This window comes from Aythya marila (genome assembly GCF_965140915.1).
Source record: "Aythya marila genome assembly, chromosome: 2".
In the NCBI taxonomy this organism is placed as follows: domain Eukaryota; kingdom Metazoa; phylum Chordata; class Aves; order Anseriformes; family Anatidae; genus Aythya; species Aythya marila.
In genome coordinates, this window is record NC_139043.1 from 23,431,853 (window position 1) to 23,458,305 (window position 26,453).

General features: G+C 36.2%; 1 protein-coding gene and 1 long non-coding RNA gene across 2 annotated transcripts in view; one reads left to right on the top strand and one right to left on the bottom strand.

Annotated features, from left to right (window-relative positions):
* Window positions 1-3,688, top strand: part of ZNF804B (zinc finger protein 804B) — a gene marked incomplete at its 3' end in the record, with an annotated part of 239,544 nt that extends 235,856 nt beyond the window's left edge. The window contains exon 4 of the mRNA XM_082753212.1: window positions 1-3,688. Coding sequence (XP_082609338.1) covers window positions 1-3,688 — 3,688 coding nt within the window.
* On the bottom strand, window positions 1,419-26,453 carry LOC309874727. Its single transcript, XR_014316897.1, has 3 exons — window positions 26,342-26,453; window positions 24,635-24,809; window positions 1,419-1,461 (listed from the first exon to the last, which is right to left on the bottom strand). It is a non-coding gene; the product is annotated as an uncharacterized lncRNA (long non-coding RNA).

Genomic DNA, 26,453 nt, shown 5'->3' on the forward strand with positions numbered 1-26,453 from the left:
CATCACTGGAAGTGGACCAATGCTTAAAGCCCCCAGATTAATCATGGAAAAGCAGCAGTCGCCAGATGGAGTTTTCCTACACAAGGGTGGCACGGTCACAGCTGGTCCTCAAAGCACCACTGCAAGTGAAGGACAAGGTTTCTCCAGCAGTATACCAGAGAAACAGCAGCTTATCATAAGCAGGCACCATTCACCTACTGAAAGGTGCCATGTGCTTCGAAATCAAGTCTCACATGTGTTCCCAGATAGCACCAATGCTTCTCAAAGGGCAGGGGTGTCTTTCTCATTTTCTAAAAAAGCCCCTTTGAAGCTTGAGTCCTCAGCATCAGTCTTTAGTGAGAACTCTGAAGAAGGAAATGATTGTAGTGAATCTCCCAACCATAAAACAAAGCAAGCTCTTGAGGGCTGTCGTTCTGGCACACTTTTGGAAGAGGATATAAAAACAGGCCTGGACAAAGGGCCATCTATTCCACAAGACCAAATGGATAACGGTGCACCAAGTCATGGAGCTGTGAAACTTAAAATGCTAAAAGAAAATGATAAAAGTAGCGATAGAGTAATAGAAGAAAAGGTCAGTGTTCATCCTTCATTTTCCAAAATCAAAATACAGCTTTCAAATTTGGATTTTTCAGGTTCACTTAGAGAAACAGATCAAGAGAGTAAACTGAATGAGTCTGAGCAATTGTTGGAAACTCTCATTTCACCTTCATGCCAAGCTAACAGTTTTTGTATACAGCCAAACACCTCCAAGCACAGCAATGCCCAACTGTCTGACCAGTTACCTGAGCTCCCACAACAGCAGCCAGTGCCTGAGCTCACATTTTCAAGCAACGTTAATGACAGTCCTGGGGTGGTAAAGAGGGAAAGATCTTTGGAGGTTTCAGAAACCACAAATGGAAATACAGAATTGCATTCTAGAGAGACTGTGGTTAAAGAGGCTAAGCCCCAGGAATTGCCTTTTCTCCATGTAGTGAGCAAAGATGGCAGCACTGCTCTGCAGTGGCCCACAGAATTACTTTTGTTTACAAAAACTGAGCCCTGTATTTCATACGGCTGTAATCCATTGTATTTTGACTTCAGACTCTCTTTAAATCACAGAGATGGTAAACAGCATGAAACAAACAAAGAAGGCTGTAAAGAGTACTCTATAAATAAGACTGCAGATGAAAATGAAGCCTCAGGTTTAATAAAACATAAGCAAATGTCAAATGAACAAGATAATCAGTTGTTGAAACCAAAGAAGATGAAAGGTTCCCTAAATCCAAGAAAGGCCAAGCAAAAAGCTGAGTCAGACATAGGGAAAGAAATAAACAAAAATGGTGAAAAGTATATTTCAGATTATTTGAATGAAAATATACCCAAAGTGCCTGCTTACCTTGATGTCTCACAAAAGGATTATATGACAGAAAAAGGTCTTCATACAACACCACAGAAAAGATCTTTAAAGCATCATTTCCATAGCTGTGAAAGAAAAAAACAGAGCATTAGAAATGAAAGCATTTCCTTTTCTGCTTTTATGTCTAGGATTAGAAAGACTAAAGCTGCAAAATGTCATTTAATTTATTCTGAAGAAAATCACGAAAACCAAAATGACTGCAGATCCATTCAAGATGTGGCCAGCTGCAGCAGTGACATAAGTGACAGTGGAAAAGATTCTAGTGGAAGTTTCCTTAGTTATAAATCTGGTTCGAACAGCAGGTATTCAGAAAATGAAGAAAGTGGAAGTTTTACAAGATGCTGGAGATTTCCATCTCCTCAAAAGTCCTCCTCTGACAGACATTCCAACTATTCTGACACTTCGGTTAGCAGTACAAGTACTTATATGAGCAGTTCCTCTAGTCCCACATCAAATAATCACAGCAGAAATCATTTGTTTTTTTGTTGCAAAAGGAAAAGCAAGACATCTGAAAGGCACAAATGTAAACACAGAAAGCACAACTGTATTTTTACTTCTGATGATGCATATGATAATTATCTTTGCCATGTTAGAAGTCACAGAAGTAGAAATTGTACACAGAAGGGCACAATTAAATATCAAACATGTTCAAGACATAAAGTTTTACACCGCAGAGATAGATCTAAACACAGCAAATGTAGACACCAGCATTTTGGCAGAGTGCACAGTAGAAGCAGAAGCTACAATGGCTCCAAAAGTTCTTCCACCACAGAATCAAGAAGCAGCAAGAGCTCATCTAGCAGCAGAATATCAAGAGGTAGTAGCGTAGGGTTCTTCCCAAAAGAGACTGATAACTGTGAGAATAAAACAAAAGAGGATGCAGAAAGAGATTCTAACACCAAAAGAGGAAATGATGGAATTACACATTATGAATTTCTGAATGTAAACAGCCAGACAAAAAACTTTGATACCCGCTCTTCTGAAACCTTGGAAAAAGACATATGTGGAAAAAGAAAGTCACTGACAGCCAAGTTATTGTTGGAAAGAGTGCAGTCCAAGAAAACCCAAGAACAAATGCGTGATTCGGAGAGATTTTCAAACATTTCTGGTATGGAATTAAAGGATCTTTCACGAAGTCACTTTGCAGTTCAGTTTTCATCATCAGTAGGTGACACAGCAATGTTACCTTTGCCAGAGAAACTGCTAAGCACAGGTAAAAATGACATAGGTCAAAATGAAAGTCCATTGGAATGCAGTGTGAAAAGAAACAAATCTGAAGCTTCAGAGATAACCAATGTTGCTTGTTCAATGGGGACTGATTATGATCATTGTCTTTTTAAAGACATCATTCAAATAGGAACGGGCTATCAGAGCCCGAGCGTAAAAAGGAGCACAGCAATAAAGGAAAAATCCAATCTCTTCGTTAATGAAGTACAACCCTTTATACAAAGCTGTGACCCAGTACCAAATGATTTCCCTGGTGCTTTTTCCTCTAAAAGATATTCTGTTGTTGCTAATTCAACAGAGACCAAAGAAGAACTACATGATGTAAACATGGACTCTAACCAGGCAGAAGGCAGTTCAGACTCTCTTTGTGATAATGCTATGCAGAACTACAATGACACAGTAAATGAACTGGAAGTGTACACTAAATCCATCTCCCCTCCTTTCACACAGCAGCCTATAACATTCTCACCAGAAGAAGTAGACAAATACAGGTTGCTACAGCTGCAAGCCCAGCAGCATATGCAGAAACAACTTCTGTCAAAACACCTGAAAGTTTTGCCTGCCCCAGGACCAGCTGCCTTCTCTGCAACACCAGCAGTTCCCACCATCCCTGTTCAGCAGCATGCTACTGTCACCACCATCCACCATACACTGTTGCAACGTTTTGCTGTTTCAGCATCTGTACATCCCCATGGTGGCCATCTCTCCCTGGCACACCTCCATCCCCTCTCTCAGGCACATTTCACCCCTATATCACTTTCTCCATTAGCACCAGCCCTCATTCCTGCCCACCCTGCTCTGCTGGCAGGACAGCCATTGCACTTGGTCTCCACCACCCCTACTCACCCTTCCCCACTGAACTTCCCCATACTGCCACATGCTGCTTACATCCCAGCCTTATTTACACCACACATGAATGCAGCTGCACCTCCTGCTATACACCCAAATCCCATTGTTCATCCATTATTCCAAGGTCAAGATCCCCATCATCATTCTTGCTCTAGCCAGACCCAACATTTACCTACAATAAAAGAAATTTTTGGTGTTTCTAGTTATTTAAACTAGCCCAAACAATTGCACCATGGCTCCAGAAACAAATTTAAAGAAAAAAGATATCCAGTGTTCAATCATGTATCTGAGGGGAAATCTACTGTTTTACTGTACACAATGGCAAATATTTTAAAGTACAAGTGTTTTCTGACTGCATATGAATGTTGATTTGTTTCTCATATCACAGTATAAAAGCAGTTATAAACCTTTCCTGATACCATCTCAAGAAATACAGGGTCCAGCTAATGTCATTCTGCAGAAAGTTTAGAAAGAATACACTGAAGTGAAGCCTGTGAGTGTCAGTAGGACCACATCAACCAGGCAGAACGGGACAAAGAACATCAACAATGACAGGTGATTTTCAAGTAATACAATTTAAGGTAGTACAATCTTGACACATCTCAAAGGCTTGCTTTTATGAACATGTAAACGGAATGTTGTAATGCTTGATCTGTTTAAGGCCTTTCAGAATGAGCCAAAAAAATAGAACTTGGGACCCCGTGTACCTGGTTCTCTTTCTCAGCCATAATTTGGAGATTCTCATAATGGCAGGTGATGAGTTAACATTGGAGGAACAGGGTCATCACAACATCTCAAAGTTACTTTAGTGATCTTATTGCTGGGATATGATACTTGGACTGTAGTCTGGCCACAAACACATAACAAAAATATTTCCTTAGTGTAGGGGGTTCTTTGCTGGCACAGACTGATAATTTTCTCCCTAGCCAGGCTTCCAAGAAGGCAGGAGAGGGAAAATGATGAAACCAAGTTCTCTGGCATTGCCTGCTGTGGCTGTTGCACAAGGTATGTCAGGTTTGGGAACAGCAGCCCAGAATTTCTATTCAGATAGTGTTGGCCTTGAACCTTGGACGTCACTAGCCCACAAGGTAATTCTTTCTTGCCAACGAAGCACTGACGTGCTGGAGAGAGTCTTGCCCAAAGTCCACGTAAATATATTTCACCCCTTTCACAGATAACATTATCTGGTTTTACAAAATCACAATGAAATTCATAAAAATACAGAAGTAAAATTTTGAGCAGAAACTGGTTTTCCAGGTCAAGTCTCATGAACAAGCATGTCACAGTTCTCATAAGTACAAGGTATACTGAATCTAAGCAAACATAACAAGTTTCTAGCATGGCTTCCCAAATTTTGAATTTGCAAACTGAAGTCTTGCTTGCATCTAACCTTCAGGGTAATGCGTAGTTGAAATCTCTAGAAATAAGTGTGTTTCTGGAAATAGGTGAGGGCTTCAGCATCTCTTTGAATGGCATACTTTGGATATTTTTATAATGTTACTAACAAAACATGGGATATTTAGCAAGAAATTAAGATCATAATTGTGGCTAGACTATGGACCTGCCTCCCAATATAATTGGACATTGAAGTGTCTGACAGACAATACCTGTTTATTTGGATTTGAAACATCTGAAATAATTTCAATTCATTTGCAATGATGTAATGAACAATTACTAATATATTTCAGAATTGATATAAACCACATTGTAAATGTTTGGAGGATTTTATTCCATTATATTCAGCTATCTGAAGAAGCTGAGAATTGCAATTAGGCTCAGTATTTAAAATACAACTTAGGACCAATTTTCTGACTTAGTTTTAATCAAACTAAATTGATCCATTGCAGTAAAATAGAAGTGTTTTAATTTCTAAAAGCAGCTGCTTCAGCATAAACTGGTATTATGCCAAATTTTTTGAATGTGTTTACAAATTGCAATAGCTTGCTTTGTAGTTGATTTTCAAAGTCAAAGTTTCTTTGGTTGCTTAACATTTTAGCCATCAAAGAAAAACTGTTCGAAAAAAAATCTGGAGACTAAATAGAAGCAAAATATTTTGTAATGAAAAATAGGCTGGTGAAACCAGATCCTATCAAATATCTTTTGGTTGCATTCCCAGCTGATTTATTCATTTAATTAACAAAATTGGTTCATGATAATTTGGAGTTACTTATCTTTATGGTTTAATTTTTCTTATTTTAATCGTAGGGATTTTTTTAAATTTGAAATTATTGTTTCATAATTAAGAAAGTCAGATATGTGTTGTTTTGTTTTGTTTTGTTTTAACATAAAAAATACATATCTCCACGGTTTTAAAATTCTACTTTTTATTTTTTGCTGAAAATCTGAATTTACATATTATTTACATACTTTTGAAATCTGTTTTCTGTTAATCAAATATTGCTCACTGAATACAACTTATCAGCTCTGAAAATTAGTACTCAGAATGAATTCATTCATCTCAGAGTGAATTCATACTCTCAGAGGATCATTTGGAAAAAACAGTTATAATTCTGTAGAAACTGTAGAACACAGTCAACCTGTCTTCTAGAAAAAGCTGACTAAACTGCACAACCTCTACCACCAGTTCAGGGCTAATACCAACCTCAAAGATGCATTTCAAACCACAAAAAAAAATAAAAAAATAAATAAATAAAAAAAATAAAAAGTCAATTTGCTGGCACAATTTCTCTCCCATTCAAGATAAACTGACATTTTTTATTGTCTGTACTAGTACGTTTGGATCATAAGTGGTTAACACTGAGAGGAAAAAAGTGATAAGGAAATCAGACTGTTCTCATATTTAATACATATTTTTCATTATTTTTTCTTGCAGATAAGATTACTATTGTAGAAATTCCTACAGCAAAAAAACTCATCAAATGAAACTTTACAACATCCTAATAAGTAGATCATTTATGGGAAGCATACACATTACCCTTAATGTATGCAAAATACAATGGGATTCTAGGACAGAACCAGATCATAGGATATCCACTGATCATTATGTATACCAGCAAGGATGATCTGGTAAGGCAAATGAATAGACAATAAAAATTGAATTTAATTCATGGAACAATAGGAATTAGGATTTTGATAGGTGTAGAAGGGAAAAAAAAAAAAAAAAAAAGAGAGATTAAGTGACTGAAACAACTCGATATTAAAACAGCAGTCATTGACTATTAATGAATAGAATGTCCAATAGATTTCTTAGTACACAGAAGGGATTTTCTTGGAGAAATGTAATAAAATTATCAGCACAGCTGAGATTATGTATTTGCTCTACTTGCTGACATTTTATTTTTCATCAGTAATATTCTTTAAACATGCATCATGTTTATTATTAAAAGCGTAATTGAGCCTGATGGATGGAGCCATGATACAATTCTGATTTTAGTTATACTAACTTTTAAAAGAGTTACAGGATCCTTGTGGTAGAGATATATACACTCAAAGTTAAATAACTGTTTTAGCTTGATTGTATATTCTTCATCCATAATCCAAGAAAATAGGTCATCCATACTGTAAAATTCCAATAACTAATGTTTCTTGAGTTCCACAATGATGAAAGTTTTTTTTTTTTATTATTATTATTATTTTTTCTTTTTTTCCCATAACTGAGACACTTCTGGAATACATTTAATATGTATATTTGTTGCTCAAATTTGCATTAAAATGTCATTTGACCAGATTGATTTTAAAAGTGTTAAGTTTATATTTAAAACTGGATAATACTCTGGCTAGTATAATATGTAAACTAGTAATTTTGTTTTGTATTCTCTGTATAAAGTGTTTTATATTATACAGTAGCTAAGTGAATTGCACTATTGTACATGCAATGCGGCTTTTTTTTTAGGTTATTCAAATAATTCCTGGGAATGTAGTTTAATGCAATAATATTTTTTTTTCCAATAAAATGGCTTACTGGTATAAAGAGTGTCAGTCATGTATTTTTAATGTAAAGCATACCAAAAGGCAGCAACATAATAAAATGCAGAATGATGCAAACATATTCTGTATTTTAATCTGCAAAACTGAAATGCATTTAATTTATCCCTGTGGCTATAATTCTGAAATTTCTTAGAATGTTTCCTAAAGATTTTAGTATGTGTTACAAAAGTCAGTTGTTTAAATTGAACTGAAAATAAATATTCCTTTAAAAAATGATTTTATCTATGTGTTTTTTTACAAGCACTTTTAATGGAACATCTCCCTGGATATTTTTATACACTAATCAGTTTAGAATTACACTCAAAACTCACTTGTCAGGTTCCCCACATAATGCATTTGAGTTATGATTCTTATTGCTTGTGTAGAAGGTCCTTTGGTAAAGAAGCTAACAGTAGGATCCCAGAAGCCACTATATTCTTTATTCAATTTTTAAACATTCTTAAAAACTTATCTTTGTTATGATAACTATCTTCTCTTTAGTCTATGATTTCCATTTTACCTTGTATTCTTCCAGTTTGTTTATTGTATATTTTTTCTTCTATCTTTCATTTATACTATAAGCTCTGTGATGGAAGAATTTCGGTCTTCTCATATAGTTACTAGCTTTGGAGCCCCCCAGCTGCTGTTGTTTTACTAGTAATAATTTTAAGACTCGTTATAGTCATCAGTAGATAGTTTCAGAAGTTTCATGTCTCCAGGTAAGTGTAAAGGTTGAGGTAGTGGAATAACATGAGTCTGCATGGGTATACATAATAGATAAAACTCTGTATTTTGATTGTTGTGTGGCAGATGTCATATTCCTTCAGGACTATTAGCATAGCTAGAAATAACTTAGCTAATATCTGGGACAAAATTAATCTGTGATGCAGTCCCACCTGATGACTCAGACATTCAATAAAATCTTGAAATCACAGCAAATCAACATTAACAGCATTAATTGTTACAATAGGTTTAGGTTTCCTGTTGAGATCTGATCTCATCTGCCTGTTGCTGAAAAAAAATAAATAAATAAATAAAATGTGATACTGCTTTTGAGTAGGATATGATATGTGAAGAAACAAAGTTATTCACACCTTCCTATTTGTGGTCAAGCTAGCTACTTTTCCCAAATGGCAATGAGCATGTTCTTTATCAAGTAAAGCTCATTTTATTCTGGAAATCTTACATACATAATCTGGGCAAGTAAATGTTGCCCTTTGTTAAACCTTGAATTCCTGATCAACTTAACAGTTTGAGCCTAACCTGTTTATGTGTATGTCTATACCATAATTCGTCTATTCAGGCCAAACCTACATTTGGGACAATTACTTCCTTGAAAATCAATAATTAATGTTTTCCAGAACTGAAATATATCTTATTACTCGATGGAAAGACTTCATGGAGAAAACATATATGCTTTTTATTTGACTTAATAATGGAAAACTAAATAAAGCAGTATTTAGAGACTCTATTGTACTGGGTCTGGCTGAGATGGAGTCCCTACAGTGTTACAATTCACTGTTTAGTCCCATGATCAATTACATCAGCAGAGCTGTAGAAGGGAATGGGATTGAGATACAGTGGGAGAAGAAAGGAGAAGAACAGCACAAGAAGGGAGTCTGTAAAATTACTAGACCTATTTTCTTCATAGATGATGTTTGAATACCTGTGTGTCCATGCAATGTCAGCAAAATCATTCCTTCACTCTGGTGGGAAGTCTTTCACTTCAGTGATTAGCCTTATTATGTAAATACAGGCATCTTAATATAAACTCTATATAGACATAAAGAATCAGTGCAGCTCCTAACATTGCTCTTACTAGAAACTCAGTACAATGACACAAATAATGTGTGAGGGGATAACAGGGAATCTGCAAGTCATTGAACTGACTTGTTGAGACTGGGGAACACTGATGTGATGTGCTTGAAGGTTTCTCAGCCCCAGGGCTAAGAGGTATTAACGCATGAACATTTCAAGACAAATTTTCTCTCTGTCTGCAGCACCATCAGTCTCAGCCTTAACTCACCATTCAATTCATCTATACATGTGTAGGAATTTTACAATACTTCTCATTATCGTTCAATAAACACATTGTTTTCTTCACCAGAAAACACAGAACATACATGTAAATAGCCAATTGCAGAAATTATAGGCAGAAATAAATCTACAATTATGGTAATGAGTATTTATTCTAAAGATCTACTGATTAAAAGTGTTTTGCGAATCCGTTTAAAAGTGCTTTTGACTGAGAAGTCAAAAAGTAGATACATGACTGTCTTAGAGGAAGAATCTGGAAAAATTCATTTTTATAACCTATCCATGAAGCCCTCAAAATAACAATAAGGACAACAAGCTAGATAGACTTTCACAAAGCAATGTAAGCAGTTCTGTTGTGTCTACTTAAGTGCACATCTAAAACTTATAGTGCACACAAAAATCAATATTTCATTCTTATGAACCGATAAACTTTTTAGATGAAATAAATTTGCCATTTGCAAATCAATAAATTAAATATATTTATCAACTTTATATATAACAGTTCAGTGCACTCCAAGCAGTTTTTGTTGTGCAAATCAACAACATTAATAAATAAATCACTGTGAATGAAATGAACCAGTTAGTCTCAGACAGCTGTAAACTATTGCGATATAAAGCAATGTATGTACAAAAATTGTTGAATTATATTTTACTTTCTTGTTTTTGCAAATAATTTATGGAGCAACTATGTTCTGCAAAACCCTAGTGAGAAATTCTACAGAATTTAATAGAAATAATTATGTGTATGCATGTTTGTGGGGTGAGGGTGTGTCTTCTTAAGGAACTACAACTGCGTTTAATAGAAACTTCTACCCCGACAAAGAATTCCACATGTAAATCAGAAAAGGGAGGATGTACATGTAGGAAATCATTCCACTTTTGTTTTGTTTTGTTTTGTTACCGTAGTAGTAGAAATTCTTTGCTTTCAATCGTACCAGATCATATAAAATCTCTTTGATGCTAACATAAAAGTTCCCTTCTTTTCCTGTCCCTCACATTTACCAAGTGTCAGTTTCTGAGGAAATGCTTATCTGTGAACTGTCTACATTACTATGAAGTGGGAAGTCCTACCTTCATCAGAGAAGCTGAAAATACTAGAAATGTTTGAGCTGAGGTGCATGACCACAGGTATGCAAAACTCAAAGAGAAAGCAAAAAAAAAAAAAAAAAAAAAAAACAGTACACATTGAGCTACAGTTTATGAAGGATGGGATTGTCTTCTCTTCCATGCTATAAAGAAACCTGTGCATACATGCTAACACAGCTATTAAAGAATCAAGTCTTGCTTTTTTCACTGGGCATATGCAACTATTGGCTATAACACGTTTCATAAAGCAATACAGTATTGACACAAGACTGTCTGGGAAGCGATCCTTTTTGAAATGCTCCATTTTAAGTCCTGTTCCATTTTCAAGTGAGTTTGCTTTCTGCAGGATTGGAGCAGCTATGGGATTAAAGGTAGAGATGCAGCTAGTGTTCATAAGCTTACATGTTCATAAGGTTAATTCAGGTTCCAAATAAAAACAGCTGGATCTAGGGATGGATGTCCAAGTTTGAAAAACTTAAGCATTTTAAGAGAACATTTAACTCTAAATATTGTTAAAGTTGCTAGTTCTCAGCTGGGACAAGTTTCCTGCTCACACAGAAGGCCTGGATTTTTTATCTTATCCATAGCATGCAACCAAGACCTGCAGTACAGAGGAGAGATTTCAGGGTTCACTTATATCTCTCTTCCTGAGACATTTTAGAAATCGATTGTGAAAAAAATTGACAATTAAATGAGATGACCTTTGGCCTTCTTTTTAGTTTACTAGTGATTTCTTGAAAGGTTTTTGTGACTTAAAATGCTTAATTGTTTTACTAATATCATCTGTAATTATAGCACTGATATCTACTGCTGACATATTACAGGTTTAATCCTTAGCAAAGAGCTTTCACCCTATGAGTCTCTCTCTCTTGGTTCTGTTCTATAACTGTATTTTTTCAAATGCTGAATTCCCTAGTTTTATTTTTCTTAAATAATGTGTTAGATAAGCAGTTCTTATGTGATTATTACAGGAAATTATATGGGTTAGGGTGAAGTATAATAATGAATCTTATTAGAGGCTATCAGAGCTTATGATTTGGAAATAATTTTATCATTCATCTCAGTGTTGCTGGCCCCCACTAGCTTTTCACAAGGGAGGCTCTCCAATGCTGTGGGCCAGTGGGGGTGCTGAAATGGAAAAGCAGAAGGAAGTAAATGAGCACAAGGGCTGTCTGTGAATGATAAAGGTAAAACAGAAGACACATGCAAAGCCTGAAGAGCAGTATTGAATTTGTTTGACAAAGAGTAGGCTGATTCCAGAGAGTGCAGAAACCACCGAGGAAAGTTATTTTATAACTTTCTGAATTACTTTATAACTGTACTGGGTCTGGCTGGAATGTTAACTTTCCCGGCAGCAGCCCATACAGTGCCGTACTCTGTACTTGTAGCTGGAACAGCAGTGTTATCACACCAGTGTTGTGTCTACTGCTGAGCAGCAGTGGCACAGCATTGGGCCTTTCTCTAACCCTCCTAGGGGGTGGGCAAAAAGTGAGGAGAGAAACATCACTAGGGCAGCTGACCTAAACCAATCAAAGGGATATTCCATACCATGTGGTGTCACACTCAGCAATAAAAGGTGGAAACAGGAAGAAGAGGGGAGGGGTGGGCTCTCGTTGAGAAGATGTCAGTCCTCCTCTCGAACACCGGCTGCGTGAATTGAGGCCTTGCTTCAAGGACGTGGTCAATCATTGCTCATTTGTGGGAAGTAGAGAGTAATTTCTTTCCTCTGCACTTCCATATAGCTTTCATTTATTTTGTTTGTTTGTTTTCCTCCCTTTTTCCCCTTTCCCTTTTATTTCCCCTTAGTTAAATTGTTTAGTTCATGGTAGTCTTTATTTAATTATTATAATTATTTCCCTTTAATTAAATTATCCTTATCTCAACCCGTGAGTTGTTCTTTGCTTTACTTCTCCCCCTCCTCATCTAAAGGAGGGGGAGTGAGAGAGCAGTTGTGGGGTTTAGCTGCCCAGCACGGTAAAACCACCACAATAACTTTTTGAATTACTGACATCAATAAAATTAAGATAAAATCTGGTAAGTTTATTATTATTTTTTTTTTTTTATTTTTATTTATTCCTGGTAGGCTGTAACATTTTCCAAAATTATACATTTTTTTCCACATCTGCTCCCAGTCAAGTCTGGAGACAAGCAGGGCAAGATAATAATAATAAAAAAGTAATGAATAACTGTACAAATGTTTCAAAAAATACACAAAAAATATGTTTAGCTTTTCAGTGAACATTAGGCCAGTTCTTACTCTGACTGATGTCATCCACATATTCCTACACTAGGGATATTTGAAACAGCAGGTTATAGGCTAATTTTGAGCAAGTATAAGCAAAAAGCGTAAGACACTTTCACCTGGTGAACCTGTTTCATTTGCATTTAAGAACAGGGAAACTGAGTTACAGTCCCATTTGAAGCTCAATAAATTTGTATTCTTAGTGAAATGGTAGTCTAAATGATTAGTTAAAAATCTGTTGAGTGGAAAAAATGGTCATATTAAGAAATTCCCAGACTGAAAATTCTGTTGGGTTTTCATCAGTATTTTTTCTACAGAGAGGTAACTTTAATATTTTTTTTTTCTATTGAAATAGCCAAGGAATGAAAAACTGCAAAGGATAATTTAGAAAATTAGCATTCAGCATATTTGATAATGTTTGATATATCTGCCCTAAGAAACTGGAGTGGCAGCTTTCAGAAAGGACCAATACGGTTCTTCTTAGCAGAGTAAGTTGACCCAAGACAGAGGAATGTCTTTGCCAGAACACTGACATCTGGGTATAGTTATGAGGAATGAACTAGCAAATTTCCCAGAGAAGAACATTTTGGTGTAGCTGAGGCAGCAGTCTCACAGGAAAAAACATCATTTTCTGTACTGTGTTGAACCGAATGCCCATAGAAGATGATATAGGGAACACACTGCAGAGCATCAGTAAACAATTTCCTAGCTACAAGTCTAGATACTTTCTCCATATAACTACTGGAAAGACCACTGTTGAAATCTCTGGACACACGGATATGCCTGGTGGTATGGCATTTCCAGGCAATACAGACTGCTTGTGACTCAAAAACTGCAAATATTTGCAGGGGAAGAAAAATAAAATAAATAAATAGAAGAAAAAGAAATAAATAAAAAAGTCAAGCTACAATGAATTGTAAATTGAAAATGTAAAAAATACCCTAAACATTCTCAGCATGTCTCAGTACTACAAATATATATTAATATATGCCTAAAAAATCCTTCTAGAACTGTAAAATACATAAATACTTTAATCATGCTGTAAAATTCCTATTACCCATGCAACACAAATCCTTTCTATCTGCACAGTTGGAGCACTGTGATCATGGCAAACCTTGTAACATGAACGTTGAAAGCAACAGAATATTTTCTCCTGTTGCTAATTCAATAAATACTTGGATTAAAAATGTTCTGATCTTTTCTTTCTAAGGTCACTCATCTACAGTGGAAAGCAGAGAAAAGCATCAGACTAATGCCAACAGTATATTTTCAAAGTACAGCCAAGAGATTTAGCCACTTAATTTCCATTATAGGCAATACAGGTGTTCAGGTTAGAATACATGGTTTAACATGTAACTTCATTTTTTTTTTTTTTTTTATAAAGTGTTCTCATGGATTTCTCAGGAAATTGGCTTTAGAAATTCTTAGATAGAGACGTGATCAGACATGTTCTGTGAAAGTCTCCTTGGCAGCCCGGAAAACTTAAAACATTGCATGAAACACATCCCAGTCCTTCCCCATCCCTAGCTGTCAGCTCCTGTTAGAAAAGTATTTTAACTCGTCCTTGCAATTTCTACGACCTTCGCAAATTCCAGAGTTAATTCATCATGTAACTCAGTGGGAGCTGAACAGTTTTCAGGACTAGGAAACTTACTGTGTACTCAGTAGTTATTTATGGAGAATTTAACATTGAGTCAAATGCTGGCTTGAGAGTGATGGGCTCTAGAAGCTCAGTGATGCATTGCAGAAGACCTGTGACACTCTGCATGGGCTGAAATACACAGTTGCCTAAAAACTGCCCCAGTATTAGGATCTTCTTTCTTCTCTTTTTATAACCCAGTGCTTAGGGCTTTCCAAACTAGAAGCCAAGGTGCAGTTTCACCTCCAGTATGTGTGATAAATATGACTGAGTGCATTAACAGATCTGCCAATGAAAGTTCTCTGCATTATGGAAATAACACAAGATCAACTCATTGCATACAGCATGAAAGACTCCTCTCATGTGAATGGGATCACATAAAATGGATAGGCTGTGTTGCCTACACATCGAAGAGGGACAGAGATGCACCCTTACAGCAGGCTCACCTCGCCTTCCTCAGGATCACTGGAGTCACCCTTGCTAAGTAAGTGTTTTCCTCTCAACACTCAGCGCAGGATGCATCCACACAGAAGCTCAGGCTATGTGCATACAACTTAGTATTCAAAATAGATCATCAACATAAGGTACATTTTGTTATGTGTTGGCCATCTGGAACTTTTTGAAAGTCAAAACTGAAGCCAGTATAGCTTTGTCGCTTCATGCTAAGTAAGGTACTGCTCCTGCTTAAGGAGCAGAAGAACAAGATGGAAATTATAGAAAATCTTTATTTTCATTAATTTATAAGGAGTTGCCAATTAAATACCTGCCATGACTGAATTCAAAAGAGTACAGACATTTCAAATATAGGTAGGTTTATCTGCAGCACATTATGAGATTTAAATATAATTATTTGCTGAAATGTACTTGGTGAATAATAAATACATGGTGACAAGCATATTTTTAAGCAGCTCATGAGCAATTTATGAAATGAATTGAAAAAGGCTAAATTTAAACACAGTATTTACTTCACATTATTTTCTCAGTTCATATGGTAATTGAATTAAGTTCTTATATACGTTTGCACACAGTACCAAAATATAAACCAGATTCATTTGTTGCATTTCATTTTTCCATTGTATTTTCTCCCCATGCAGATAGAGATACTTTCCTCATCATCAGATTGTTTGGCTTTAATTTGCTCTTAGCTGGTATTAAACAGTAAGTCATTAGTATTCTGTATCTCACATAAACATTCAATAGCGTCTGTTTTTATTGAACTTCAGCAGCTGGAAATGAATGAAAGAAGCAGCAATGAAACTTTTCTTAAGGTTTTGCCAAAGAAATATGTGGGACTATCCTTGAGGCAAGTCCAAAAAAGATCTGTAGTAACAATTACAGATAAAACACTAAGCACAGAAAGAAAATGGCAGAACAAAATAATAGAGCCTTCAACAAGATTTTTTTTCTGATAAAAAACAATTACTACAGAAAATTATATTATTCATATCAGTCTTTACTCTCTGACAAACCTCTAAAACAACTGCTACAAACCCTGAGCAAATGACATGCCAAAACTCTGTGAATGAATGTTATAGTCTCAAACAGGCCTAACATGATATATCATGATCTTCTCCCATGAATCATCAATTCATAAGGAATATATGGTCAAAACAACACTGCAAAGGACATTTCTCAGCCCAGCTCTCTGCTCTTGTGGATATATTGCAGACCTCAAGGAATAAAAGGCAATACAGACCTTAGCCAAGAAGTCTCACACCCTTCACAGGGGAACAGATGGTACTGGAAAATGTAATGGCAGAGGCAGCACCCAGGGAAGGTAGGAGTCCTGGGAGTAAGCTCACCCTGCAGTAAGGTAAGCCAGGGAAAGCAGCCAGGCTGGGTCCAACAAGAAGAATGCACTAAGAGGGAAAGCTGTGCTGGTCCCCTCGTGTGGGAAAAGGCTTTAAGGCTGAGCCTGGCTTGTCAGTGAGAAACAGCATGGAGTTCTCTAAGCACTCTATGAAAGAAAATTGCTGTTCAAAAGACAGAAAGCTCAGTTTAACCCTCTTTAGTTCATGTGAGTTGCCATGCTTAAATGACCATGAAGACACAATCTAAGGGAAGGACAGCCCTCACATCCACATAAATTTCCTTTGGTGGAGGATGTGTGCAATCAGGGCTGCTTTCCATATCTGTGCTTTATGGGAGATGCTTTCCCTTTTCAACACAGACTCTGCTCCATGGGTACATTCAAACCCATGAGATAATTTGACCTGAAAATGTTGCTTTAAGAGCTAAATAACTACAGATTTTACCTTTAAATTGTGACATTTGTGTATGTGAAAAGTCATTTAAGCAACATAAAGAGCTGATCACACTGGATGGTATGAATGCCAAAAGGCCTTTCATACAACAGGGGGAAGATCGGAACGCTTCTCTTGGAAGAACAGATAGAGTAGCTGGATATGGCATTTAGCTATGGATATCTTCAAAACATAAACCATCAAGCTGTTACAGTTAGTGCCTGAAGATTAAAATTTCTCAGGTAGTTCCCAACAGGACCTAACAATTCATTGCAATGTGCTCAGAGCATATATTACACCACATGAGCTGGCTATATCTCTCCAAATAGGCACTTAAACTTCTGGAGAAATGACAAAGGAAGTGCATTCATTGTATGCAGAATTGTTCTTTCCTTTTGTAGTCTTTAAAACAATTGCTTGACAGTCCTGTGCCATTAGTTCTAGCTTGTAGCCTCCCAATTCCAAGCAATAAATTCAGGGATTATACTACCAGTCTGGGTCTGCCAAAGATCTCAGAGTAGTGATATTTTGAAGAAAATAACCTGAAGTCCTGTGTTTTGAAATAGGTAAGAAGGATCATTTCCAGACCTGTAATGCAAAGGCATGTAGATGAGATGATGAGCTCTAAAACGAGGTTCAAGCCATAGCTGTGCAAGAGAGTTCATGCAATTTCCATGAAATTTTTACAATTACACTTGTGAGCCTGGAGAACATAAACACTGGTTTCATTGTTCACCATATATGTAAATATATCTGTGCAGCAGCTGAAGCAAGTTTCTGCCCTCACACTGATTTCATATTTTGAGTGATTTGATCACAAATCACAAATATAAAGAATGCAATATGGGTTTTCTGGTTCTCAGTGATGTGTCTTCAAATTAATTATTGTTTTGGATGTCACACATCAGAGAGGCTTTAACATTTTAGGCATATTATGGATGCTTTTTTCAAACATGATGGGGAGAACTTAAATACTCCAGCATGTAAGGGCTGTATAGATCTTGGAAAGGTCCAGGCTCTTATGCTATCCAATAGTTTTCATGCTAGCAGCTTGGTCTGCTTTGCTGCCACTATAGGTGTGCAGAACAGATTTGCTCACAATCTAGTAATGCTTGAAATCAAAGATCTCAAGCATTCTGTAACTTTAGCTAAGATCTGTTCTTACAGTATTGATTCATTTTAATCAGCTGAGATCTCTGCTTTCCTTGCTGAGTCCCTCAGGAGATTATCCCTTACACCTGACTAATCATTAACATAGACATCCTCTAGTGTGATCTCTCTCTCCCCAGTGTAAGTTGCCACAGTGCAAAAGTATACAGCATTTTAGATCTATGTAAAATGCCAGCTTTTCTCACATTGAGGCCCTCAGGGTTTTTAAAATCAAGTTCCTGCTGCTAGAAATAGGATGCTGCAATTGAATCTTTTACTTTTTTGTTTTGTTTTGTTTCAGTATACATTTGATGACATCTAATTTATACATACTGTAAATATAAAATTTGCATTATGCTACTTGATCATATGCAGCCTTTGGTTAGCTCCTTTCCTTCTGCTAATCTCCACATATTTCAGTGAACTTCTGCATTGATTCACACCTCACTGTGAGTTGTACATCAGACTGATGCACATATCTAATATATTTGTGGGTAAGTATAAACATACACTTTTCTACAATGTCAACGATAAATTAGATGATGTGTTAGAGTTTAAATAATGCTGGTTTACATAAATTGCTGGATGAACAGAGTGTTTTCCATTGCTTTTTGTTTCACTTTCAGTCTCAATTAAATACAGATTAATCATGTTCATGCATATTATGTGAGGGATAACAAATGTCTAATGTGTTTTAAACTGTGTTCAAGGGTATTTGTGCTAAAAATAGCAGTACAGATTGGCAGGAAATAAGTCACTGACCTAGTACTATCGTATTGGAGAATTGAAAGAATACTTTAATGTCCATTGATGTTAAACAGTACGTACAAGGTACTCTAGAATTAAGAAACCTCTTTTAAAAAGAGGAAAGCAAGCTTAAGTTATTAAATTCTCAGAAGAATGTTTTTCTACTGAGAAAACATTTCTACTGAATGTTGTTTTTTTTTCTACCACTAGGCGATCATTAGAGGGATTTGACTATATACAGAAACTTTGAGTGAACTCTGAGCTTGCTGCATAAAGCAGAGCAAAGAATCTTCCTTATATTCTGCAAAATAATGGAAAATTAGGTGACACAAGGAGTGATGTCCGGATGACACTTCTGAATTTCTTAGTTTCAGATGTTACAACATGAAATGAAATTTCACCTAAGGCATCTAAACTATTTTTTTTTTCAACATTTACAAATGCACTGAAAGTTAGAATTAAAGATCTATGATTTTTTAAGGAAGCAAATCCATCCAAAGAATGGCCAACAGATTATTTCCAGAAGTGTTCAAAAGATCCCACTCTTCTGCATATCTTCTCAAAAACATCACAAATATATTTCATTTCTTGATCAAAAAATTTATAACTGTCCATGACCATCTGAAAATCTTTATTTAGTTCACTTGAGGTCATGGCCAAACCTTGAGTTTTTCTAATTTCCAGCAGATATCTGCTTCAGCAGAAACCTTACTGCTCAGTACACCAAACAAAGATATGATGAAGAGTAGTTTTCAGAATTCAGCCATCTGAAACATGGATTCCTGAAATATGAAAATCAATGAAGTAAAGACTATGAACCTGCAGTTTCTGCACACTGCCAGTTAGAAACTGTACTAAGACCCCATAACAGTAAAAAGTAGGTTCTCTTATAGAAAAGGTTCCTCACCTGAAGAGATATTTATTGTCTTCCCTTCCAGCTTTAAAAACTGATGTTTTTAAACATCATTTTCCTAACCTCTGTAGCTCTCTTTCCTATTTTAAACTCTGAACCTTGTCTTCCTTATTATTTCTGATTCTATTACTCTATTACACTTAGCTATCTCTTTTCATTCCCTTAACTTTTCCACCAAAATAGCACAACACTTGAAACAAGGCCTCTCAAGGATTGAACCGTCTTCTCTGGAGAGGTCTTCATGGCTGTAGGAACTGAATGAGCAGGTATTGCACAAGCAGTAACACGTATAGGCAAGAAGATCCCTGGCATGGTGGTAGCAAGACCATAGGAACCCATCTGGAGCTCTGGTGTTTGGATACTCAGTAGTCCCGTTAAATTTCTTGCAACAGCTAAACCAGACATAGTGCAGTGCAAACCCGTGCTTTTCTCATCACTGGAGTCATGACTTGATAGATAAGAATTTATCTTATATTTCATTCTACATTTAGTTTATTTTGAAGTCTTCTACCACCTCCTGGAAAAATAAATAAATAAATAAATCATTGTGTATATCCCTTAAAATAAAAAGATGCTAAGAGGGAGAAAATGAAAATACTTTACTTTACAAAAAAAAAGAGAGTAATAAAAATATTTTTCTGCTGCTGCAATTTCTTTCCCAACAATGGCATATTGAATGAAATTATGTCTTATTTCTGTTTCCTTATTTAGCTTGTAGTAGAGTGCATTGAGCTGTTTTATGTCACACTAGAGTGTGCTGCACCTGTAGGATGGCACCACATAACATGATTCAAGGTGGCATTTTTACCTAAGTTCACTGTTAGTGTTTCAGACAGGAATGCAGTAATTACGGAATATTTAAGCTTTACGCATAAGTGGTGCAGTACTGAAAATAGTGAGAAAAAGAGTAGTGAGAAAAGCAGAGAGGAGCAGGAACAAGCTCCTTTAGACACTGTTTATTCATTTTTTGTTTGTTTGCTTGTTTTGAATTTGGATGGTCAGTTTGACAGCTTTCTTTATATTGGTATTTGTATAGTTTTCCAGTTTCCTATAAAATAGCTTTATACAGCACAGGATGCCACAGAGAGAATCCACAGAATTTTGGCCAAAGCTGCAAGACTTTCCAATACTTTACCATGATACACAAGCCAGAACTACTTGGATAGACAATGGCAGCACAGTCCCTAAAATACCTCTGTGTATACTGCAGGAACTTGGAAATGCTATTTCCTCATTTTCAAAACAGTACTTTCTTAATTTTGGACAGGTAGTTTAAGAACTGACTTTATAACTACTCTAAACCAGTGAACATTTGCAGTAGAAGCTCCTGGGTGGCACCTCTATGCAAGCATGAAAGCTGGACCAAGTGTCTAACCCTTCTAACTTCTCACTTCTTGAACTTTGTGCAAGTGTGCAAAAGCTAGCCTTTGGGCACAGAAATCTTCTACTGATACTTCTATAGTTCCCTTCTGGTCTGCTTTGTGACCCATAACTTTTTTACCCATAATTGGAGGGAAATCTGGAAGACTGCTAAGAATCTGCCTACCGTGTAGGCAAAGAATAGCATGGATGACCATGGTGGATATTATGATATGCGTTTCAATTTTGATAGAATAGGGAAGTACACATGGTTTAAGAAGACTGATCTTAGCTGACAGTGGAGGCATTATCTGGAGGTCTTGCTGAATGAAGCATCATGGCACATGCTGTTCTGTTGGTTTCTGTCCAAGAAGCATAAAGGAGTAGAGCAACTTTCTGAGTTCTGTCAAGCTTCTGAACAGTTCTGTAGTGGCTGTTCAGGGCCTGAGGCATAGACTGAGGCTGTCGAGAGCCTAACTATAAACATACTGCCAAATAAACCAATGGACCTGTACCTGAGATGGTGTTAGCTCATATTATTTTCTAGAGGAAAATTGAGTTTTGTGGACATTTTTTTTCTTAACATTCAATTTTTTCCAAATTCTTATTTTCTAACAGACTGAATATGCCTGGAACAATGTAAAAACAATATTACATGTCAGGGAGGAAAACAAAATTCCCTATCCATTTAGTTTTTTCCCTTTATATGGATAACCAACTTATTAAAAACAACCATGCAGACAGTTGTTAGTTCTGTGTAACAAAACCCCTTTCCTTCCATTAAATAAGCTACATAATTACTAACACACTTCTTACATATACTTATAAACTCTATAATACTTAAAATCTGTAAGTATAATAGAAATAAAACTACAAAATGTACTGTTATACTAAAAAAAAAAAAAAAAAAAAAAAAAAAAAAAAAAGTTACTATTTCTGCTGTATACCACAAAGAGAATCAGGAGAATCATTCCTAATTTGCCATTTAGCTATAGAGGTATGAAGTCTCTTTTTTAATGAGGCAAATATTTGTTATTACTAAACATTTTCTGTTTTCCAATACTAAGAAATACAAGCAGTTGTTTACACATAGCCAGAATGACACAGGATGTGCTTTTAGGACAATTGTTTTTTTTTTGAAGAATCTATGGAAGTTAAGAGGGTGACTGAAAAAAAAATGTAAGGACAATGGGAAATCCCAAATCACTTTTTATCTAATTAATTCAAGTGAGAAAGAATCACTTTGGAGAAAGACTTCTGGAAATAAAACTATATTTATGCTCTTGAGACAAAGTACACAGCCAAGGTGGAGGTCAAAAATGGGATCAATAAAATCTATCACAACTTAGAAGTATCCAAAATATTTATTCTTGATTTTGTGACAGTATTTATTCTTCACAGATATTCTTTGCTCTCAAGAAGGAACATAGATATGTTGAAAGCTGTGTAAATAACTACACTGCAAAGAAGCGATGACCATCATGATGAATATATCTGAATGGTACAAATTAGTGTAACACAAGGCCAATAACATAGTAATCCTTTACAGCTTTTTATATATTAAAAGAAAATAGAATGAAGTTTGCAAATCATTGTAATACTGATTATTTCCTTGCTATTTGATGCTTTATTCAACATTGAAAATATTCATAGTATTCTGATGATCATCTTTCAGCTAAAGTGTTAGTAGCCTATTAAAATAGACAGAAATAAATAGCTCCATGATATGTAGACTATCTCTTGAATTTCTCTATTACTTCACTACTTTTCATTGACTCCTTCATTACTTTTTGGCTGTTAGAAAGACTAGAGTCATTTGGTCTTCTAGGGCTACTCACAGCTCCATTTAATTTCAGTCAAGTGCAAACATGGTTGGATGCACACTAAGTAAATATCCAGTAAACATTTTTGCAATAAAAGGCTAGAGGTGGGCTGCCTGCAAGCTCAAGACTGGACTCCAAAATATTGTCTGTGTCTTCTTCTCAGAAGAGCTAATATTTTATGACACAAGAAATGATCTGTGAATTTTCTTGGTTTTATCAAAATAGGTATCCTTGCTGCTACTCATTGTTCAAAATACAAATTACTGTCAAACACACTATGAGTTTTTTCCCTCTCATTCTCCATGCAGTTGTGGGATAGGAGCTATTTACTTCATCTATCATTTATGACACTCTTACAGTGTTTGTAGGATTTCCACCAAATGCACAGACTTTGAAAAGTTAATGAGAATGTCCTAGGGAAGATACATCAGGAAGTTGAGTGCATCAGGTGGAGTCACCAATTTTATTTTCTAGCTCATCCTGAAGCTAAGTCATGCATCTTTAAATTAGTAAAAAAAAAAAAAGGAAGCTTAAGCAGGGCAGAAAGCAGCAGGTAAGCAAGCCTCTGCCATTTGAACATCGCACCAGATTCAGGTATGCTCTGAGGTTATATGTAATTCAGCACAATAAGCACACTGCTACTCAGCAGCATAGAGCCACCAATCGAAAGAGCTGCATTTCCATTACTTAACATTGCAGCAAGTACTTGCTTATTTTCAAATACAAATTCACCATCCAAAGCCACATTTATATTAAAATGTTAAACAATATAAACTGAGGTCATTATTTTCCCTTCAAATGCCCTTGTGTCAGCCCTTTAACTTTCTTTCATCCTGGGAAGCCAGGATTAGAGAGACCAATCTGGTCTTCCTGGAGTGAATCCTTCAGGATTCACTGTTCTGCAGGTTTCTAGACTATGCTGATACAACTGGTTACATTATCCTTCTGAAAGAAAGCAGTTTTCCCATACGAAAAATGCTTTGCATACATCTTTCACAGATTTTCATATAAGAATGAACAAGTAATGAGTAATGAGTATATCAGCACTGTTTGCAACCTAAAGGAGTCATCCTGGACAAGTCTCTCTGCAGAGTTCCTGTAGCAGCCTCCAAGCAGAACATCTTTGCGCTGCAACACATTATTGGGCAGATGACACCTTAGATTCAGGAAAGAACACATTTCACTGCTCACTGCAGACACACTAAACTTCTAAACAGACACACTAACAGGAGAAACATGGCAGGAGGTAAATAAGTATTGGTGGGTGCATGGTGCATGGTGGCACCTGTGACCTGCTTGTGCCTTAGGTTAGCCAGCTCATCTAAGTCCTTTGTGCAGATTCACAATGTTATTCCTAGTAAGGAATTTAGATATGGTCTTTTCAACTTGACAAGACCCAACTATGGCCTCTCTGTCATGACAAAATTAATTTAATGGAATATATGAGAGTTGTGGGTAGGTGATATCATAATTATTCAAATAATTATCCTTCTGTTCATCCCTAAGTTAGCCCCTCTGTCCAATCTTGGGTGATCAAATCTAAGTTCCTCCCCTTAGCTAATGTTTTTTTTGTGTTTTTTATTTGTTTGTTTGTTTATTTGTTTTCTTATTACAAAGTGGGTACAAGTACTGAACATGTTTTTGTCAATCATATGTTATCATGAATTCATTTCATTTGTTGATGTATTTTTATGTTATTTGAATATATGGCTGGCTGTCTATTGTACTAATCAAATGAAAGAACTGAAGCAACACAAGGACGATGATTTCATACTACTAACATGAAGAAAAAAAAAAAGGAAAAAAAAAAAAAAAAAAAAAAAAAAGACTGTACTACTTAATTAACATCTACCTAAAGGTGCGTAAGCTTTTCCAACCTTAGAAATGCAGTGGCAAACACAGTGGGACCAGGATTTGGCCTAGGAAAGAATGTGAAAGAAATTCCAAAATTCAAAAGGCAAAAATACATATCCTTGAAGTTATAGTTCCCCACTTACCACTGAACATGGGTCTGAACAGGCACCAGCCTTTGGCATACATCTGGAAGGCTGGAAGCCAAGCAGCACTGGAGAATCAAAGCAGTATGTGGTGTCATGCTGAAGTCATTTTTCTTTCTGAGATTGTTTCTGTCTCTTGGTGATCCCTCCAGAGTCTGGGTTCTCAGGCAGTTCTCTGAAATGCAAACCATGTATGCAGTTTCTGGAGAACCCATTTCTATTGTATTTTGGGAAGAAATTAAGCACCTTGTTTGTAATCTGTTTCAGGGTGTGTTTATGGCTGCAACAAATAGTAGGTGCGTATGGTCTTCTAGGGACAGTGGTTACTCACACCTCCAGTGAATTTTACTCAGAGCTGCAAGATCGAATGTATACACAAAGAGTAAGCCTTTCTGTAGTAAATGGCTAGAGATTGTCTGTCAGTAAGTTTGAGACTAAATAAATGATATATACAGTGCTCTAACTGGAAATGAACATAAATGGCATACTTGTTTCATGCTATTGCTTTCTAGATTTCCAAGCTGTTGGTTCTGAGGTCACTGTGTAGAAAATATTTCATGTATGACTAATGCTTGTTCATTCAGTTTTAGATCACTTCACCCTCTGTGAAATCTTCCTCATTGCTACTGCATTGATGCTCTGTCTACAGGGCTATGGTTGTTCTGTTCTCATTTCAATGCTCAACACCACCAGGGCAATATAGCAGTACTCACTTCTCTACTTCTCTACTAAAACAGCCTACTTAAAGGCCAGGTGCCTTTTATAGTACTCCCAGGAGCTTAAGGACTTGAAGCATATAGCATCTGAAGCTGGAATTAACTGGGCAGCGTGGGAGAAACCTGACATCAAGTGGAAGTGAAAGAGGAAAATCTAATGACCACAGAGTAAGAAATTCAGTAACATAATGGTATTCTCCAAGTAGCCAGCTTGTTACAGATGGGTAATTGCTATTATAATGACACAGATTACACTTTTTTCTCTACAAGAAATAATTACCTTGATTCAAAGTACTGGCTGTCTGACAATAGAATATCTACTGCAACACCTGCAGACCAGAAATGGACGTCTGTATTTTCCTCACTGATTATCAAGCTCCTACAATTCCCAGATCTTTGATTGACGTTGAGGGGACAGGTTGTCATCACAGTTTTAAAGGATTTTTTCCTCTTTACCTACTGACTTAGTCTCAGTTTCTCCACCATTTTCTCCCACTCCAAAATACATTGTTGGCAGTGACAGCAAACTCAGAAAAGGAAGACTGCCAGCTAGTCAACTGATATAAGTGAGTGTATTATTATAGTCAGAGGAGCTATATTGATATATGTGAGATGAAAGTTAACCCCAAATCTGATCAAATGTTAATTAGTATTTGATATTATCTGCAATGATTATGCAAATCACTAAATCCACAAAAGAAATTACAGACTAGGTGATCCTATTGTCTTCAGGGTACCAGTTGTCATCTTCTCAGTCTCTCTTCTCAGCTAAGGCAGATATTTGAACATGTGCTTACTTCTGATTGTGTTCACATTATTTACAAGCATAACAAAAATACAGACCATTACTTTTTATAAACTGTGTGGAAATGATGCAGGAAATAAAAATTACTTCAGTTTGTGGACACTGTGTACTGTGCTGAAGGATTTTAAAATATATTTAAAAAAATAAAAAAAAAAAGACAAGCATCAAGGGAAAAAATAATCTCACCTTAATCAATGCAGTGGCAAGCTAAATTCAATGGCAACAACCTTCACAGAGCTTGTCCTCCAAACGAACAGCAAGTTTTCTCTAAAGGCCTTGTGGAGCTATGGGGTTATTC